The 22,573-nt window shown below is 31.9% G+C and overlaps 1 protein-coding gene across 1 annotated transcript in view; it reads left to right on the plus strand.

The window, feature by feature from the left end:
* Positions 1-3,586: 3,586 nt before the first annotated feature.
* LOC126737527 (calpain-7-like) overlaps positions 3,587-22,573 on the plus strand; it is a 56,002-nt gene continuing 37,015 nt past the window's right edge. The window contains exons 1-3 of the mRNA XM_050442450.1: positions 3,587-4,122; positions 13,886-14,100; positions 14,154-14,323. Of these exons, the coding sequence (XP_050298407.1) occupies positions 3,884-4,122; positions 13,886-14,100; positions 14,154-14,323 (624 nt within the window). The 5' untranslated portion in view covers positions 3,587-3,883. The remainder of the gene's footprint in view (positions 4,123-13,885; positions 14,101-14,153; positions 14,324-22,573) is intronic.

Here is a 22,573-nt window from a genome sequence, read left to right on the forward strand (position 1 = left end):
TTTAACCAAAAATGCGAATTTATTTCTAGAGCGAAGTTTGGCGTACCCAATTTGAATAAGAATTGCGGTCAAGTTGGTAGTTGCGTCGACCAGCCAATAAACAGCGGCTATATATTCCACCTAATTAGTAAAGCGCGATATTTCCAAAAACCAAAATATATACACATATGGAGGGCTCTTATAAATATGCGGCGATTATGCATTTTGGGTAATCTCAAAAACCTGGCTTTGCCCAAAATCGCTTGCGGGCTGGACCGCAAAAATTTTAAGATAGTAAGATGCATGATCGCCTATATTTATAGGAATTGCACCACCCAAATAACCATATGTGTATAAAACTAGTTTGGGTTTTAGGAGTTAGGATGGGTACATATCGGCGCCTACGGAGGGGTTTAGTTTGGTTGTTTAGTTGGGTAGTGGCTTCACCGAGCCCCACACTGTCCTGGAGTGCCTTGTGCGTCCCAGTTCGTGCGTAAATGCATTCGACGTCGTGTAATAAAACAAAATAAAAAAAAAAATTACACCAAAGTGCGCAAAGAATTTTATTGCTGGGCAGTTCAGTGGGTAAAAACTTAACTGCTTCTAACAACGTATACAAATTCCTGGATGAATTTCCAAAAGGATCTTAACTGAGACCACACACTACTACAAACGGGGCCTATGTAAGTTTTCCTTAAATACAATTAATGAAACCTCCTCGGGTATTCTTTCTAGGCATGTTGGTAACAATCCAGCCAGTGGTTTTAACGTAATTTTTAATTGGACCTTTATGGAGAATATTGACTGTTGTCTCCTGAAAGAGAGCGATTACCTAAAGGGAAGACCCGGACTCCTTTTGTAGCACCTGACTGTAGTATCGACGACTTAGAGCTACTAGCCCCGATGGTTTAATTCCATACTACTATTTGGCTGGACTTGGATTTTGTATTTCTACTCAGAAATCACTATCTTTGTATTTGTTATATAAAATAAACAGTTGCAAAATTATTATGGTCTTTTGATTGGTTAAAATAACTCAATTTAATTAGTTTAAATAGAGAGTTTTGGAAGTTATAGCCTTAAGTTTTTTTTAATACATCTAACAATTCAATAATTTTTTACCAAAAAACTTTCGTTTGTAGAGATTTGCAACCATGTCAAATCGATTTAAATATTTATTATTAAATGTATAAAAAAGTTTCATTCGAATCCTTTGGGAGTTTTGGGAGTTATAGCCGTTTATATTTTTCTACATCTAACACTTCAATAATTTTTTACCAAAAAACTTTTGTTTGTAGAGATTTGCAACCATGTCAAATCGATTTAGATATTTATTATTAAATGTATAAAAAAGTTTCATTCGAATCCTTTGGGAGTTTTGGGAGTTATAGCCGTTTATATTTTTCTACATCTAACATTTCAATAATTTTTTACCAAAAAACTTTCGTTTGTAGAGATTTGCAACCATGTAAAATCGATTTAAATATTTATTACTAATTGCGTAAAAAAGTTTCATTCAAATCCTTTGGGAGTTTTGGGAGTTATAGTCGTTTATATTTTTCTACATTGCACACTTCAATAATTTTTTACCAAAAAACTTTCGTTTGTAGAGATTTGCAACCATGTCAAATCAACTTAGATATTTATTATTAGTTGTATAAAAAAGTTTCATTCGAATCGTTTGGGAGTTTTGGGAGTTATAGTCGTTTATATTTTTCTACATCTAACACTTCAATAATTTTTTACCAAAAAACTTTCGTTTGTAGAGATTTGCAACCATGTAAAATCGATTTAAATATTTATTACTAATTGCGTAAAAAAGTTTCATTCGAATCCTTTGGGAGTTTTGGGAGTTATAGCCGTTTATATTTTTTTACATCTAACACTTCAATAATTTTTTACCAAAAAACTTTCGTTTGTAGAGATTTGCAATCATATAAAATCGATTTAAATATTTATTACTAATTGCGTAAAAAAGTTTCATTCAAATCCTTTGGGAGTTTTGGAAGTTATAGTCGTTTATATTTTTCTACATCTAACACTTCAATAATTTTTTACCAAAAAACTTTCGTTTGTAGAGATTTGCAACCATGTAAAATCGATTTAAATATTTATTACTAATTGCGTAAAAAAGTTTCATTCAAATCCTTTGGGAGTTTTGGGAGTTATAGTCGTTTATATTTTTCTACATCTAACATTTCAATAATTTTTTACCAAAAAACTTTCGTTTGTAGAGGTTTGCAACCATATCAAATCGATTTAGATATTTATTATTAGTTGTATAAAAAAGTTTCATTCGAATCCTTTGGGAGTTTTGGGAGTTATAGTCGTTTATATTTTTTTACATCTAACATTTCAATAATTTTTTACCAAAAAACTTTCGTTTGTAGAGATTTTCAACCATGTAAAATCGATTTAAATATTTATTACTAATTGCGTAAAAAAGTTTCATTCAAATCCTTTGGGAGCTTTGGGAGTTATAGTCGTTTATATTTTTCTACATCTAACATTTCAATAATTTTTTACCAAAAAACTTTCGTTTGTAGAGGTTTGCAACCATATCAAATCGATTTAGATATTTATTATTAGTTGTATAAAAAAGTTTCATTCGAATCCTTTGGGAGTTTTGGGAGTTATAGTCGTTTATATTTTTTTACATCTAACATTTCAATAATTTTTTACCAAAAAACTTTCGTTTGTAGAGATTTTCAACCATGTAAAATCGATTTAAATATTTATTACTAATTGCGTAAAAAAGTTTCATTCAAATCCTTTGGGAGCTTTGGGAGTTATAGTCGTTTATATTTTTCTACATCTAACATTTCAATAATTTTTTACCAAAAAGCTTTCGTTTGTAGAGGTTTGCAACCATGTCAAATCGATTTAGATATTTATTGTTAAATGTATAAAAAAGTTTCATTCGAATCCTTTAGGAGTTTTGGAAGTTATAGCTTTAAATTATTTTTTGTACATCTAAAAATTCAATAAATTTTTACCAAAAAACTTTCGTTTGTAGAGGTTTGCAACTATCTAAAATCAATTTAGATATTTATTATCTTTTATAAAAAAAAGTTTTATCAAAATCCTTTGGGAATTTTGGGAGTTAGAGCCTTTTTCATTTTTTTACAATTTGACTTTTTAATTAATTTTCACAACAAAACCTTAGTTTGTAGAGGCTTGAGACCATCGTCAGTCGATTTAGGTATTCATTGTTAATATCTGGACAAAAAATTATTAAAATCCCTTGGGAATTTCAGGAGATACGGGCATTATATTGATTAAATAACAGGGAGCGCGGACTATAAATTGGTCGCTGGCAACCGGCATATGCTGCGTTCTCGATTTTGGTTGCTGGATAACGATCGGACGCTAGCTTCACACACATCTTATCTTACACGTTGTTTGACAACAGACACGCCCGAAACTGAACAGACAAAAATATAGATACAAATTACAAACTAAGAGTAAATGACTATTAAAAATAAATGTAACATTCATACGGAATATTAAATGTTAACTGAATATTAACATTTAATATTCAGAAATATTAGACGGAAATAAAAACATACATTAACGCTCCGTTCGATTGACACGAGATACGACCAGTTTAGGTCTGTCGAAAGTAATAAAAATATAAACAAATCGCACAATAAGCAAGAAAATGTTAATAAATTTATAATTATATCATGTAATAAAGAACATTTTTGCAAATCTAAGGCTATCATCTATGCATTTAGCAATAAATCCACCTATGTGTGTAAATTTAAAACAAAAGTTTGGTTGGATAAGATCTAAAGCCATATCATGACTCACCATTATGATGATAAAAAAATTACAATAATTATCCCTGTTTAATAATTTCATAAAACTAAATTAAAGTTAATTTAAATTTGTTACAAATAAAATGTCTGCCCCTGAAGAATTAATAGAAAATGCAGTGCACGCAGCAAAGTTAGCAATAAAATATGACCAGGAGGGTGAGAAAGGACCCTCTGCATATTATTACCAAATAGCAGCAAAATCTCTTGAGCAAGCTTCACAGATTTTAGGAGATGACAAGAATGAATCTATTAAACAAAAAGGGTTGGAATATCAGGAGAGAGCAAAGGCTTTAATGCGAAGTGTTGAACCTATGAAAGAAAGGTAAGTAATTGGTGCAAATTAAACAAATGTCTATTTTTGAGAATGCAATAATAAACCAACAAACACAAATTTCTATTTACAAAATAAATATCCTAGTATTCCAAATGACTTAAATTCTTAGAAATGAGCAATATACTCATTGTCATCAGCTCTAATGCTGTGGGTGTAGACAGGATTTCTATCAGGGACTTTAAAATGTGTCTGCCTTACTGCCTCAATCCACTTAATTTAGAAATAATTAACACATGTTTATTAGACAATACATTCCAAGCATTATCGAAAAAAGCTATTATTTAACCTATTTGCAAAGTTAAAAATTCAGAAGATTTTATGCAGTTAGGGGTAATAAGTATAATGTCAGTGCTGTATTTAAAAAAAAAAATACATTTTTTAGCAAGTAAATGACTTTGTAAATGCTAATAAAATAATTTCATCTTGGTAGTCAGGCTTTTCGAAAAAACTAAAGCCCTATGAAAAGTATGGTAAATATAGTTAGAAGCAATAAAGAAAATAAATCAACTACCTGTATGACTGCTAGATTTCAGCAAGGCTGTATATACTATGGTTTTGGCTAAATTAAGTTGTATTGATTTCTGAGCTTAAGCTCTTAATTATTTTTTGATATATAATTAAATAATAGATCTGAGTCTGGATCAAGTGATGATGGTACCTTCGGGCATTACTCTCATTTTCTGACTTCCAAAATGGGCACTTCCCAGGGCTCAATAATAAGGCCATGTTTTTTTTTTTAATTATTTATTTGTATAACTTTAAATTTACATCACTATTTTATTTAATTCTGTAAACAGTGCTTTAAGCTCTGGCCTCGAGAATATTAACTTAAGAAATATACAGTGTTGGATTGTTATACATTTTCTACAATACACCTAAATACATTTTAATTTTTTTTAAAAACATTGTATAAACTTGGATTACCTTAATGTTTTCAGGAACTTTATTATATGTGTCACTAGCTTGTGCGATTGGATTGCGTAAACCTACGTTTGTCCTTACGGTAAAATTATGGATATTACCTTGAGCCCTAATATTATGACTATGAATATGAATTGAGTGTACAATATTTACATTAGATTTTTGTTGTTTAGTAAGAATTTTTTTAATTAGTTTAATTTGTTCTTGTTCTAATATTGTATTGAATTTTGGGATCCCCAATTCTTGACATAAAGCAATCGGTAACAGTAAACCTCTCATAGTTATATAATACTTTTAGAATTTTATTTTGTGTTATTTGGATAGTATTAAAATTTGTTTTTGCACATGTCCCCCATATTGGCATATCTGAGGTGAGATAAAAAGAAGGCATTGTAGATATTATTTTTGGTTTTTGCACTTAGGTAATTTCTTCACCTATAGAGTACAGGAATCATTGCTGTGAGCTTGTTGGAAATATGCTTAATATGTTCAGACCAATTTAATTGATTATCAATAATTAAACCTAAATATTTTATACTTTTTACTTCATCAACTTCTAAATGATTAATTTGTATATTCAGGTCTGAAATGTGTTTATTTTTTTGTTTAAATGTCAAAAATTTCATCTTCTCTATATTTATTTTTAATTTATTATAAAGCAGCCAGTCAAAATAAGTTGTTAAATCTCTATTGATTTCTCTAACCAACGATTCCTCTTCCTCCCCAGTGTAAACTAAAACCGTGTCTTCAGCAAAAGTATAATAACGGGCTCTGAGGTTTGCACATCTTAGGCTTAGCACATAAATTGAGTATAGCAGTGGTCCAAGCACAGAGCCCTGGGGCACTCCATACTCAGTGCAAAGAACTGAACTCTGGATACCATTAACTTCCACATATTGCCTTCTTCCCGTTAAGTACGACGTAATTACATTTTTTATATTGTTCTTAAAGCCCAAGTTTTCTAATTTATGTAAGAGTATATCGATGCTGACCACGTCAAATGCCTTTTGCAGGTCCACAAATACTGCAACCACAACAAGTTTTTTATCCAGAGCTGCCAATATGTGGTCCATAAAATCCGTGATTGCGCTGACGGTGCGTGATTGCGCTGAAACCGATCAAATCCGACATGTTTTTCAATAAAATCTATCATTCTTTTTTTTTATTACAGTTTCTACAATTTTTGAGAATACACCTATGACAGTTATTGGTCTGTAGTTGTTCATTAAGTCTTTTTTGCTGTCTTTTTTGTCACACCATCTTGCCCTGGGGCAGAATTTATTTTTAGCTCAGTTATGATTTTGCTAACTTCTTGCTCGCTTGCTAACTCTAAATCTAAAGTTGTTTGGCAAACTACGTCATTGAAAATTTCATATCTCGGTCTAGTACGACTCTCACCCTCGAGCTTTTTTACAATATTTTTCCCTACGTCTACAAAATGGCTGTTTAAGTTATTTACAATATCTGTTAAGTTTTTTATTTCATTAGCGCCTATTTTTAATTTTTCTATAATTACCCTAGAGTCTTCTCCCTTTATTAAACTATTTACAAATTGCCACTGTTTTTTTGAATTATTTCCTGTTTTTTCCCACTTTTCTTTAAAATACCTGTTTTTTTAAATTTTTTATTTTAATATTTACCCTATTTTTTAACAACCTAAAATTATTTTCTAGATTTTCGTCATGTGGTTTTTTTATTTTATTTTTGTATAAAGTATCCCCTTGTTTGATCATTTCCAATATTTCCCCGTTTATCCACTCATTATTACCCATTATTTTAATTATTTTGGAAAATTCACATTTATTTTTACAAGATTTTATTAAAGCAGTTAAATCTTGAAACGATGTAATATTTTGATTAGCTGTTCTTAGATGTTCACCAAAGACCTGATTAAATTTTTTTTGCTCCAGTACTTTAACTTCTTTTGATACTTTAGGTTTGTATTTTTTTACGTTCTCTTTATTATAAAATGACAGAAGCCGATGATCTGATAATGATGTCTCTAACATTAATGGGCCCACATTCGCCAATGCTATGACTGGATATAACATGACCTATAATGGTTTTTGAGTGGGGCGTTACTCGCGTAGCTATGACTTCACTAACCTGATTAACTATTTTAAAGTTGTTAAATATAACCAAATTCTTATAATTAGTAGTAAGATTAGAGTAATTATCTAATAAATTTATATTAATATCTCCTATAACTATATGTTTCTTGGGGCATTTTTTAAGATAGTCATCAAAAAACTCCAGAAAATCGTTACCTGGACATGATGGTGGTTTGTATATTGCACTTAACTTTACTATATTTTCTCCCATCGTCACACCCAACCAATTCACTGTCTCACTTTTGTCTGACTTTTCTCTGTTTTCAATTTTAATATTATTTTTCACGTACACTGAGACACCGCCTCCCCTGCCCTCTCTCACTACATGCACAGCTTGATAGTCTTTAATATTATAAAGAGCAGTTTCTGTTTCCTCCAACCACGTTTCCACTAGCACTAAAACATCACAGTCCTGATTAATAACAAAACATTTTATCTCATCCAGTTTGTTTCTCAAACTTTGTATGTTCATGTATGCAATTTTAATAACATCATGAGGCCTTTCTACTTTTTTAGTTGTTCCATATTTTGCACCAAAATTACCTTACTGTTATCATCCTTTCGAAGTAAGACATTACCGTTTCCAATCCAGCAGTACTTAAATCCTTTCTCCTTTTGGTAATTTCCTTAGAACATTGAAAGGCCTTTCAATGTTCTAAGGTAATTTCTAACCGCCTTTGCTAATTCAAGATTAGTTTTGGTAAGGTCATGGGATATAAATATTTTTTGATTTTCACAATAGTTTAGTTCTTTCGTAGTAAGCGTAAATTTTTTGTTGATTTAAGCATCTATTGTTTCGTTTTTTCCTGTTCAAATTGCACTTTTATAGGTCTATTTTTGTTTGACTCTTCCCCTATCCTAAAAGCACAAAATTTCGCTTCCCCTTGTACATCTAATTTTTTTGCTATTATGTTTATAACTTCAGTTAAGTTTTCATTAGGTTTGTACGGTACACCCTGGATTATTAAGTTATTCTTTAGGCTAAGCTGTTCTTGTTTATTTAACTGAGCTTTTATTTCTGAAATTTCCTCCTGTAGATGTCGATTAATTTCGATCTGCTCGTTGTATTTTTGAATTGGGAAATCGTGTCTTTTGTCCATAATGTTTAGTTTTTCCATCAGGTCCGTAAGGGTAATATCAGTTCTCTCATCATCTTCTACGCATGAATCACAAATCCAAGGCTCTGTGGATTTACTTACTTGTTGATATGCCCTTACCGACAATTCAATACACACCCTATGCTAATTTTAATTTTCAAAAACCAATTCCAAACTTTAAAACACAGCAATATGCTGATTAATCACAAATATACAGTTATGGACTAAAATATGGGAATATTTTTAATTCACCTTTTCAGCATGCCTTGTATTTTACAGAAGTATTCTATGTTTATTTAATATACTTTATGCACTAGTGCCTAAAAAACTCTTTTTTTGACATTTAATTTATGGGTTAAAGTATTCTGTTCATAAAAGAAGGATCATTTTACACACTTGTTACATAAATAACTATTATTTATCAGGTAGATTTTAACTTTTACTATAAACATAATAGTGGGTGTACTCTTATTCTAAGGGGTAGCTTGTTAAAAAATACTGGTGCATAGTGGAGAGTTGCGCTCCATGACATTCTCAATTGAAGAAACTTAACTGTAATGTCAGTTTGAGAAGGCAATATAAGTATACAGAGCGCTGCATAGCACTGCCTGACATCATCCTGGTATCCAAGACCAGAGAGAATCTTAACCAGTCAGCTACTATCCTTAAAATATTAAAATATACAAAGCAGTTCGCACTTCTAAACATGTAAAATTTTGTTTGAAAATAGGCATAATATCTTGGGTCACTTCGACACCTCTCAAGCCTACAAAGCGGAACAGCAAGCCGCCCGCTATAGCGGGTCGGGTGCTCATGTTGGCGGTCATTTGTAGGATATTTATTAAGATTTTGTTTTATATAGATTAAATTTTCTAAAATCAACATGTTAGGAACTGTTAGAATATTTAACTGAATTATGAATTTTTGTCTACAATCATCTCTATAATCTAGACCACCAACAATTAGGCAAGGCAAATAAACTTCCATTCAGCTTTTTAGTAAAAACCTCAACATGTGCCTCCCGCTTGAGTCCACTATCCATCTGGACCCCCAAGAATAATGCAGTACCAATTGGCAGAGCACAATCTTTAGCTTTCCTTAGGGTGAAGAGAAGATATCCAGTCTTGGATTCATTTAGGGTATGGCTATTTTTATGAAACCAGTTTTTTGCTCTCGACTGTGCATCCCGCACTCCACTCTCCAAAATCTCCACTTGGGGCTGGTGGTATCATCGGCAAATAGGACATACTGTTCTTTTACCTTGATGTAGGGAAGATTATTGATATAAATCAAGTATAATATAAACCTATACATAATATCTACCTATATATAATAAAAACCTGTGACAGATTTTTGTGGTACCCCAATGTCTATAGTTCTTATGTCCGATGACACACCACCAATCACGACCCTTTGGGTACGACCCTCTAGGTATGAGTATATCATCAAGTTAGTACTGTTTTACGTAAAGTTAAAAATATGAAGTTTTCTGATAAGCAGATCGTGGGATACACAGTCGAACGCCTCACTAAGGTTACAGATCTTTGTTTTCAAAACCATCCATAATGAATGATACCAAATTTAAGATAACCTGAACAGTGTTTCGGCCCTTCCTGAATCCAAACTGTTCCTCACATAAAAGTGCATTTGCCTCAAGATACAACGCCATTGTAGAAGTCATACATTTTTCATACAGTTGATGTCTTATGAATATGGGAATTATGATTTCCTATTTTAGACAAGATGGAAAAGTGTTTTCTTTAGAGGAAAATATTTATAAGTTTAACGGAGAGACCAAAGATATCCCGTGAGTCTTTGTTTTTTAGGTTTGTTGTGAAACCAACCTCCCCAAATTCAAAAGCTGTTTCGGGCAGAAAATCCGGCCGAAAATGTACATCCTCAATAGAGTACGGCCCATCTCCGACCAAACTCCCAGCCACTTCAGAGAAAAACTTGTTAAACTCATTTGGGGAGATCTGCACACTTAGGCCCTGACGTCCCCTGTTATTGTTTATTATTTTCCATATATTTTTAGCTTTATTAGCAGATTCACTGATTAATGAGTCATTATAATATTTTTTTACTTGTTTGATAGATTTTTTGTATTGACGATGTAAAGTATTCTTTTGAGTTGAGAGGAACCGTAACCGGTCGCGCATGCCCCGCAATTTTTTATTAAACTAAGGGAAAACCGTTTGTGATTGTTTGACTCGGTATCGTTTTTCAGGAAATGCAGTTTCATAAGCTACTTTTATTTTATTACAAAAAAGTTCCCATTTTTCATCCACCGAAATATTACCAAGTATGAACGACAAATCACAGCTTTTCACCAGATTATAAATTAAAATATTTTCCCATGTTCGGTTATAGGTCTAAAGCATTTAGAAGTTGTTTTGTGAGAGTTTGAAGGATCAACCAAAGCAAAAGTGGATGTAATTATGATCAGATAGATTGTTATCATGAACACTTATTCGTGTATTAGAGCTGTAAAAATGTATGAATATATTGTCAAGAAAGTTATTATCGCGTGTCTGAGACAGCACCATTGCCTCAAAGCCATAAGATTCCAACAAGTCCAGAACAGAGATGGCTTCATTTTGGGGCGTACCAAATAATATAATAAAACCCCCAGCTATTATTATCCTTAAGCCACATCCCATACCATCAATAGCTCTCGCAAGCTGTGTTAAACAAACCCCAGGGGGGTTAGGGTCAAGTTGCCAAGTTTAAGAGCTGTGGGGTAACAACCTTCCCATATGCACATGTTAAAAAGTTTAACTAAAGGATGGATAATGACATTACTCATTGAATGCAGGAGAACGGTATTGAAGCCATAAATGTCCCAACTATGCTTTTTTTTCAACTTTTTAATGGCATCCCTTACCTCGTTGATGCCTATCTTGTAAAAGGAGAAGCGCAACTGCTCCCGACAGCTAATTCTCTGATATTCTTCCAGGTATAAGTCGAATGAGGAGGCCGATGTAGGCAAACCTGAAATGAGATTATCGGCAACATCAGGGCTTGTGTCTATTATGGTCGAAAATTTCCAATGCAGCTCTAGATTTATTATCGGAAATACTAATAAAATCCGCATTAGCCTTTTTCTTTGCCTTCAAGACAGTCTTTCGATAGCGTGTCTTTTGATAGCAATGTTAAATTCTAAATTCCCTCCTCGTAGAGGGAATAAGTCGTCGTCCCAAATTTGTACAGGACCAAGGCTTTTGATAATCATGGCATATTACTAAGGAAGTTGGAACTGTTTGGCTTTCCTGGAAGATTAGTGGCTTAATTTTCTGATTTCTTGTCAGGAAGGACCCAGCAAGTTTGCATTGGTAATGCTAGGTCAGACAACATTGTTGTCTATTCTGGGATTCCGGTGGCCATTGTTCTCCTCTGCTGTTTAATATATTTATCAATGATATTGCCTCCTTTTTTGAAAATGGTAATTTCTTGATATTTGCAGATGATCTTAAATTTTATAGACAAATATCATCTTCCCTCGACCAGGTTGATTGCAGCAGGATCTAAACAAATTGTATGAATGGTGTATTAATAATAATTTATTTTTAAACATTAGCCCAAAGATAAAGTGTAATATGAGTTTTTACGAAGGAAATAAGAGGAATGATTCATCTTATAGTGTTTCTGGCCATAATATTCAGTACTGCAGCAGAATAAAGGACCTTGGGATATGGTTTGATGAACAACTAACCTCTAATACACACATTAATAATACAATCTTAAAGTCGTCCAGGGTTCTTGGCTTTGTGGTTCGCAAGTGTAGGGATTTCTTACTGGAGACCTGCAAGAGAGTTTATATTTCACTTGCAGTTTCTCTGCTTGATTATGGTTCAATGGTTTGGTCACTATTTTACATGAACAGCTGCTTAGCCTTGGAACGGGTTTAGAAGTTTGTTAGATTTTGTCTAAGCTAAATATGAGAATTCCTGATAATCATATATATGACTATGCATTGGAGATGTTAAGTCTAAAAACTTTAAAACAAAGACGTTTACATTGAGATCTTATTTTTATGTTCAAGTTGTTAAATGGTCATATAAATTACCCTGAACTTCTAAGGATAATTTTCTTTAATGTGCCAACTAGAAACCTAAGACATGATCTCACTCTCCCATGAGAGGGATATTTTGGGCATTACCTTGTCTCAGTTTAGGCATCAAATTAGGGAAACTATTTAAATCTTTTTGTTAATTTTTTTCAATTTTTTTATTTTTGATTATGGAAGGTATTTTAATTTTTAATATTTGTGATACTAGCTTTTAGTGATTGTTCGTTTTTATATTAATTTATGGGTTGTAGTTATCAGAGCCAAGTCAGTGTTAATGACAATTAAATGGTTACTATGGTTGTTAATTCTGTTAGAATTTAATAGTTTATTATTGTGGTCAGCCTTAATGAATTTTTATGTTGTAATATTTTTTTGTTATGGGGTTGATCCCTTATAATAATAATAAATAAATGAAAATAAAAGAAATTCGCGAAAATTTCAACATAAATATACCGGTTCAAACTCAAATCTGTCACCTTATGCTGAAGAAGAAATGCCTCTTTCGTAGAGATTGAACACCTTTGGCAGCACTTGGAGCGGAAAATAAGGGAAAGAATAATAGATAATGTAAATAATGGAAGGTTTTACAAGATGAGTGAAAGAATATTCCAGTTGAAGCGTGTCAGAAACTTGTAGATTCAATGCCAAGATGTAGAGAAGTTAGTAAGGCAAAGGGCTTTTTGACAAAATATTGAATTTTGCACTTTTAATTTGCGTAAATTTTAATAATTTTTGTAATATTTCTATACATTTGTCCGCAGAGTTTTTTTACGTTTAATAAGGTCCCATCGTTTTAATTTGTATTTTTATGTCTCGTATAAAAGTTCATTTATTTAGTAGTGATGTTTTATATTTTGACATAAAATCTGTTATTGATAAACGATTATTAAAGTTATAGGCGAAAAGAAAATCTTTCCATATTTTTATCCATTATATTTGTATATCTCATTTTCATTGTTGGCTATGCAAGATATTAATACTACCTTTAATTCTATTCTTATTATTGCATCCCTTTGTAAAGATCACAATTTTAAAATAATTTTAGTATTGAAATAAATTACAACATAATTCCTTCTGTCAGTAGAACTGATATTTTAGGTATAATATTTGATTCTCAATTTTCATTTGGAAATCATATAATAAACAAAATAAAAATTTATATAAATTAAAACAACTATTACCTAATAGATCTAAGTACTACTTGTGTAATCTATATTATCCTTTCTCTACTTGATTATGGTAATATACCTAGTTTATTCTGACAGTTTAATTTTTAATATTTTTTAAAAAACTAGAAAACTCTTCTACAGGTTTTTTTACAATATACTTTTCAGGTCACATATGACTCCATTTTAATGAGTATCAGATACTACATATGCCAACCTGACGCCTGTATCTGAGGGCTTTATTTTCTAAATCTAGTCACTGGCATAATATTCAAATGCTTTTTTACTACCTCACCAAAAAAATTACTTTTAATTTTAAATAGTTATTTTAACATCAGTATATTACTGTCAAGTCACACATAAATCTACAGTAGCATATATTTTTAGTCCTACTGAAGAAGAAACTACCAAGAAAGTTGCTATCAAACAGTGCTACTTCCTGCTTCAGCAAGCAATAGAAGAAGACGAACATGGAGACAAAGATGATGCTATTGAGCTTTATGCAAAAGCTGTGGAATATTGCACCCAGTTTCCTGATTTATTACAGGGCGAGCTGAAAGGTTTGGCTATGCAAGCTTTGGAAAGGGCTGAAACTTTAAAAGGTGAGGGTGTAAATCATGGTGTGCCAATTGATTTAATGTTTTTCTCTATTAAGGCATTAAAAAGGGAACTGGACACAAGGAATCTTCCTCTGCATTAACCAGTCCTGATTTACCAAAAGTGTCTCCTAATATGGGAAATGTAACATCGAATGTTGGGAATCAGAAAGCATCTACATCACATCAAAAACCCACTTTTCATAGGGGAAATAGTGTCCATTTAAAAGTATGTATGTATCTGGTTAAATTTTAGAAAGGAACTTCTTGAACAGTTTTAAGAAATTGTCTCTAACTAACATTTTTAAGATTAAGAGTAGGTCAAGTGAAGTATCTTTTCCATTGCCCTAGAAAGTCTTTCGATTTGTGCTATTGGCTTTTAATATTTTACATCTTTTTTTTTATTTACTATGCAAGAAAAATTAAAAAATAATAAAATAACACTAATACATAAATGACCTAAGTTAGAATAATTATAATATTCTAACAAAATACAATATTGTACATTATATTATTATAGTGTATTTTGTGTTAAGTGAGTAAAGTACAGTACAATGTATTCATGTTTCTAATAATAAAAATCTTACAATCGTCATTACGGTTATGTATATAAAATTATAAAGGTAAACGTTAAAAGTTAAATATACAGTATAAAGTTCTTATAAAAAACTGTCTTACATATTAGCTTAAAATTAGTTATTATTAAAATTTATTTTACTTTTTTGGCTGGTCTTCCTGTACTATACTTTGGACGTTATACTTATCCTGCCTTTCTTTCGCGCAATAGTCTATAAATGGTAGATTTTTCTATTCCACTCATTGAGGAACATTACTGTACAACTTCATCTTCAGCAATACTAGGGTGGTTATGTTTAAAACAATTATGCACACTTAAAACAATAGATTTTTCATTGACTTAACGTCTGCTCCATTTTTTATACTTTTAGACACTGTTATATATTATTATATATATCGTCAGTGATTTATTAAGAGTGGGTAATCTCTGAACTCGAAATACTGCACACCAAAATTTGGTGATTGAGCTTAACATGTCTTATACAAATATTGGAGGTTTACGAGATACAGGGTATTTAAAGTTGGAATTTTAATTTGAAATTTCTTAATAATTTTGTGGTTTTAAGCAGTATCGTGTTGAAAATTGGCGACTTTATGTTTTGACATGAAAATTACTAATTTTGTGGTTAATTTAGCATTATTTATACAGGGCGTTAGTTACACCCTGTTAGTTAAATTACAACATATCTTTTTTGCCTAATCAGTTATAGCTAGCCTAAAACGACTAGAAAATCTAAAAGGCAGTTCAATTTTTAATAAAAAAGGTACTCTTGTTTATTTTATGTAACTCTATCAGTTTTTAAGTTATTTGCATTTTAAACATTCAGCGTAAAGATCCTAAGCCACCATTATTACATTGATGTTTTTAAGTAGGCTTGTGTCAGCACTTATCAGTTTTTCGTGTAAAGAAATTATATGACAATTTTACTGTCACTAAGTAAGAGTGTATTATTTGTAGTAAAAATTCTAAAATAAGAAAAAGTCACGCCATAATGAATATTCCAACAGTGAAATGCCTGATATGATTTGCGTTTTTGCTCAGTCATTATAGTGGACTTGGTGCAGCCAGAAGGTATTTAGAATTATACCCAAATCGAAGACAACCCAATCACAAACTGTTCAGAAGTATTTATACCCGCCTAGGTAAAACAGGGTGTTTTCGTCCTATAACTTAAATGGTGCTTCAAAAAATATCAACGTCGATGATAAAGAAGAGGTTTTAGCTCGTATTTCGAAAAATCTAGATCTCAGTACTCGTCGGTTAGGTACGGCATCAGAAATAAGCCAATCGTCTATCTGGAGAATTTTAAAGAAAGAGAATCTCCGTCCATATCACTATACTCCTGTGCAAAAATTTGCTACAACAAGATTTCAAGATCACTTCGCCTACAGTTTGCTCAATTTATGCTAGATAAACAATCCGAAAACCAGGAATTTCTTAATGACCTTCTTTTCACCGATGAGGCGACGTTTACTAGACGAGGTGTTTTTAATTGAAAAAACAATCATTTGTGGGACTCCGAAAATCCACATGCTCTAAAGGAACGCATTTTCAGCATCAATTCAAGGTAAATACTTGGTGTGGTGTGATATCTGGTTTTTTATTGGTCCTTTTGAACTTCCTCCTAATCTAAATGGGCCCCTCTATTTAAACTTCCTTGAACTACAGTTAAACCCACTACTAGAAGATGTACCACTAGCCATCAGGCGGAACATGTGGTTTATGCAAGACGGGGCGTCGCGACATTTTTCTCTGCCAGTACGGCGATACCTGAATGAAAATTTCCCTCACCTTTGGATTAGGCGTGGCAGTAAATTTTTGGCCACCTAGAAGTCCAGACGTAAACCCTCTAGACTTCTCAATATGCTCACACATGAAGGACATGGTTTACAAAGATACAATTAATTCCATCGAAGAATTACGTCTCAATCGCCATATTTTGGTGTGTAGTATCTCCAGTTCAAAGATTACCCATTCTAAATGAACCACCCTGTATATTACACTACGGCATAACATCAAATACAATGTTTAACATTTTTAAAGTAATATTTGTACTCTGTGTTTTTATTACCATCCCCATTTATTATATTAAATATTATACTAATCTATGTTACATTTAAACATCGTACCTACCTGTACCCTTCTTATAGCGTTCGAACGCTGCCTTTTTTTCTCGTTTTATGCATTAATTAGGTACTAAATTTACCTAGGCCCATGGATGACCAACTCTCGAAATTTACATTTTGTTACTCTCTACCTATTTGAAATACACTATTATAATAAATCCCAACATTTTAAAAGCTTTGCCAATTATATAATCCCTATGATTAGTAAACCTAAATCCGAAGTCAACAACACACCAACATCTTTTATGAGCTTTACCCTTATTATCTCAAAAGTATTCACTTTATATGGAAATGTTGTCTAGTTTGTTTTTCTCGAAAACGTTATGATTTTACATTTTGTAAGATTTAGGTCCATTTTTTTATGTACACCAGTTACGTAGTTCCGAAATATCTACCTGCGGTTCTTTGCAGTGATTATCATTGGATATCCTTTTAAAACACTTTAGATCGTCCCCAAATTGTAAGCATAATGAATTTTTAATAATTTGGGATGTTATTAGCATGTGCGATCTTTGAGATTCAACAGAGGTAACTTTTCTCTCTCTTGATTGATAGCTACCTATTTTCACAGCTTTCAGTGAGTTAAATTGCTACAGAACAAGCATAATAATGGAACTTTGTCACTGGCTTTTTTAAATCAAAATAAAATACGTCAACCTGGATCTTATCATGTAAGACTAAGGCATTAGCCACATATCTTGAAAAAATTGTCAATATTGTTTGGAAAGATCGACCCTTTTAAAAGGCATGCTGATTTTCCAAGATTGTATGATAAAAGGTTGCCATCAATTCATCAATCTTAGTTTTCAGAAAGTAATTGTAAATGTAAGAAAGTCGATATGATAATGAGGGCCTATAGTTTTTGAAAAACACAGGTGGAATCTTATCTGTACCAGAACCTTTAGATCAATCATCTTTTTAAAAAATACGTTACTACTAATTTCGCTATCTAAAATGAATTGATTACAATTAAATTTGGGGTTTTCAGCTACTACCAGAAAAGAATTATCAACTGACAAGTCATATTCAGACTCAAGAAAGTCTGCAAAACAGTCTACAATTTCCTGAGGTTCGTTAATGCAAACATCTTTACATTTCATTTGCTTAGGGTATCCTATCTATCACGTCTTGATTTTACAAAAGACCAAAAGCATTTGACGATTATCAAAATATTATGTTGAGCAAATGTTAAAAAATGCTCATAATGGCGATCAATATAGATGCTTTTGATAAAGACCTCGAATTTTTATACTTGGTATTTAATTTTTGTCTTTTATGAGTAATAAATTTTGTCAAAAATATGAAAGAAATTTTATATTCCGTATAAGTCTCTTTAGCACTATCAGGTCTTCTAGCTGCATGTAATATTGCAAAAAAACCTGTCTACTATACCATCTACATCCTGTACGTTTGTTTGCAGAATACTCCAATCAATACTTTCGAAATAAATATTTAGAAGTTCGTAATTAGCTTTGCGATAATTATAGTTAAAGAGATCATCTTCCAACTCTAAAGATAAATCCCGGTCAAGGTTATTTCCTTAGGTGGGTTGTTACTTGTTACAAAGTACAGTTTATATTAAAAGTATTGGTAAAAGTGGTCTACCTGTTCAGTTTTCATCAGTCACCCTGACCCCTGGTATCCAATGCCAAGTCAATGCCGTAGAGATTTTCACCTTAAATGTGTAAACTCCCAAATATGCTGAGTGTATTGCCTGACTCAGGCAACGCATGAATATGCAAGGAGTACGTTGGAAAATCGCCTGATGTGGAGACTGATTATCATCTTTTTTTATTCAATGTTAACACTTTGATGACCAATGTCACCAGTCTAAACACTGAGCAGGTTAATTTATCTAATTCTGTAAAATATTGTAGTGGTAAAACTGACGATTTTAATACTCGAAAGGAAAACTCCAATAAAGTGTCTAAGACAGTTGTAGACATGCAACATAATCTGTATACAATTCAGAAGGAGTGTAGCAATCTGCGTGCCAAAATTCAATTTCTGAATGAACAAGGGCGCATGAATGATGTGGAAATTGTAAAAAATTCCTAAAAATAAAGGGGATAATGTTCCTAATGTATAAAAAATGTTGCCTCTACATTAAACATTTGTGTAAATGATAATGATATTGTTCCGGGTCTGTGTTGTTTATTTTTCGGAAAATCATTTTGGAATCACTAGACCAAAAATATTATTGTGAAGTTTACTACCCTTATTATGAGAAACCCGTTTATTACTACTAAAAGACGTAGAAATCCGGGCTTAAGCATAAAGATTTGGGCTTCGGACAGGATACCGCAATTTTTTGTGAATGGACACTTGTCACCTTTTTATAAGATGCTTTTAAAAAACATCCGCGATTTCTGTCAAACCTCTAAATATAAAGACTATCAGAAAAAAGAATCAAATATATTTATTAAAAAAGATGACCACAGCTCGTGTTATATACAGTGCGTCCCAAAAGTTATGTCTAAATTCGTTTAAAATTAAGCGATGTGTTTTTTGCAAAAACGCTCAGATCCGTCGATTTTTATTTTAAATCGCGCTTTTTCGTACGTGAACTTTGTATATACTTAAAAATAAATTTTGGCCATCAATTTCATTTTTTCAAATAAAAGCACCTTTTTTTATTTCATTTTGAGTCAAACAAATTTTGCTAATAATTTAAAAAAATGTAATTTGATACTCAATGAACAAAATGACTTATAAGAAGACACTAAAAATTCTGAAAAATTCTGATTTTATCTTTTAACAGTTTCACCACATCAAGTATTTTAAAAATCAGCATAATATTGGATTTATCGCAACTAGACTCAAGTAAAGGTCCTGATCCTAACGGACTTTGTCCAAGCTTAATTTAACCTCTTTTTATCAAATATAATAGATGTATTTTGACAGGGATACATCCTAAACTATGGAAAATTGCTCAAATCGGTCCAGTACATAAATCTGGTGAAAGAAATCAATATTTGTAATTATAGACCCATATCACTGCTAAGTCACTAAGTCACTTGTGCGGTGTATACTAATTTTTCGAAAGCATTTATTAAAGTTCATCAACTGCCTTTGCTAACAAAGCTTGAGAATTTTGGTGATCACTCCTTAGACTTGTGAAAAGCTATCTTAAGGACATATCAATTTGTCTAAACATGCGGGTGTTATATCAGAAGTACCTCAAAGCTCATACCTGGGCATCTTATTCTTTATTATTATCTTAATTGATGTGAGCCAGCGCTTTTCATAAACTGAACATACTTTATATGCAGACGATTTAAAAGTATATATAACTATTTGGAACACTTCGGATTTGGTCAAGTTGCAAAACGACTTAAATACATTTTCTGAGTATTCCAATAAAAATAGGCTTTTTATTGACTTTTTGATTTTATCTTTTCAAGAAAAATTGTTATGTACCTGCAGCTTTTGACCTATAAGCTTAAATATATTGATACTGTCAAGGATTTTGATTTTGAAAGAATTTGTCTAAGAGCTATAAAAAAACCTATACACTCAAAGATATACCGATAAATGGCAAAAAATTTAAATATGTGTATATATTATATACCTGTTTTAGCTTAAGGAATATTTTGCCTAAAATAGGTTTAAGCATATGACGATTAATAAACGCAAACAATAGTGGAGTCTTAACAATTACGCGAATGGTGTGATAAATATTTAACGGCTATAAGATAAGAGAGGGATGAAAAACGACCAATTATTTACCTTGACGACTTGGTTTGACACTCATGATACTGCACAAAAAGGATGGAGTGACTCCTCAAAAGAATGTAACACCAACGCACCCATGCAGGCTCCTACTTCCAGCTAAAAATATAGCAGATTCTCATTTTGATTACCAGTTTTTAATAAAAAACAATACTCCAACATTAACTGCATTATTTATATAGTGTTAATTTGATTTATTCTAATTTCTGCTTAAATCACATAACGCCAATCCTTACACCCAACTTTTTTTTTTAAATTAAAAGTTTTACGTGATGCTGTAGATTTTGTGTTATTCCCGATTATAAAACGTAGCCATCTTTGTGGTAATGGATGAATTTTTCGATTTAAATAATGCTAATCAAGCTTCACCTATCCGCCTCTTTCGGAAAAACCTTATTTCAAGGAAGAACTACCTACTAAAGATATGGTTTATTCAACAGTGCTAACATTTTTACCAAATTTCGTTTCTTTGTGATGCAGAACAAGAACTAGTGTAGGTAGAATAGAAAAGCTAATAACTTTGAAGGGCTCAAAGAGATCATACAGATTCATTCTTTAACAAACTAAAAAGTCTTAGACATGACCTTGGCAATCTTAGAATATTTTAAACAAAAAACTGTGTCCCACGAACCCCAAAACCCCCTTATTGTATGGTTTGTCAAAAGTCCATAAAACTAAAATACCAATTAGACCTGTAGTTTCCTTTGTTGTACTTATTATTTTGACTTAATAAAGTTTTTAGAAATGTTTCAATTTTTAAAGCCCCATAGTCAGTAAGAAATTCAGTGAATTTTGCTAAAAGTATTCAAAATGGTCACATTCCAGATACAGCCCAGCTTATATCCTGTTACCACTCTTTATTAGATTTTTGCTTTTAATAAAAATTAACTGATGTTGAAAGTCTTTAATAGAGTGGCACATATGCTAACGGCAGCTTATCAGTCTGGAGAACATTAATTAGTAGTGGGTTGGCATGAATTATTCTAGACATGCTTACCTTTTAAATTGTGGGCGCCATCCAGTTTGATGTGTTTATTTAAAGTGCAGTTGAGAGAACCTTTAAAACCTTTAACTGGCAAATTAGTTCTCATATAAACAAAAGGATATAAAAAATATAACACATAGTAAAACACAAAATAAGCCTCAATTAACAACACTATATTATAAAAAAAATCTGTGAATACTGGTCAGTATTCGATGTTTGATCTTTTACTTAAATAAATCATTGTTGTAAAAATTATAAGACAGTTTATTATTAAAAGTACAACCTCTGAAATCAAAACTCTATGCACCAAAGTTATAAAACATTTTAAAAAATCAATAACCCGCAACCCGGTAGTATGTAACTACTCTTTGGTCAAAGTCAGCAACCTACCGCACAGTAGACTGTACAATATGTATGTACTAAATCAAATAAAATAAATATACTTTTTAGTGTTGTTGCTTATACAGGGTGGCCATTTGAAAACGAAACAGAGCCTATTTTGGGTCCCTCAGAACATTTGCGAAAAAATCCTCGGACCCTTCAATTTTTGATTCAAGGGGGAAACATTTTTTTGCTAGTTTCGCCCCCCTGAGGGCAAAGCCCTAGCGGGGGTGACAAGGGCTCCCAAAATTTTAAATGGAACGGTGGGTCGAGTGATACCTTATTTTGAAGGTATTTTTATGTGGATTATAACCCTAAAGTTTTAAATCGTTACTATTTGCCTTAGACACTAGACAACAATTAATAAAGAAGGAGCTAATAAATGATATAAATAAGCCAATATAACTAATCCCAAAATCCAAATAACAATAACAAATCGGAAATCATGACATTGCTTACACATTCTTTTTATCTGGTTTGACCTGGTAACCCATTGTGCAAATTTAAGGACAGCAGCTGACTAAGGTCCAATCAATAACGTCATGAAGAAGGTAATAAATCCTGATAAAGCGGTAATGTATTATGGGAAATGGGAACAGCACCTGAGATGGCCCTTAAGGCTTAATACTTCGCTTAAGACTCTTAATATTCGGCTTAAGGCCCTGCATAAGACCCTAT

Source organism: Anthonomus grandis, chromosome 6 (genome assembly GCF_022605725.1).
Source record: "Anthonomus grandis grandis chromosome 6, icAntGran1.3, whole genome shotgun sequence".
In the NCBI taxonomy this organism is placed as follows: Eukaryota; Metazoa; Arthropoda; class Insecta; order Coleoptera; family Curculionidae; genus Anthonomus; species Anthonomus grandis.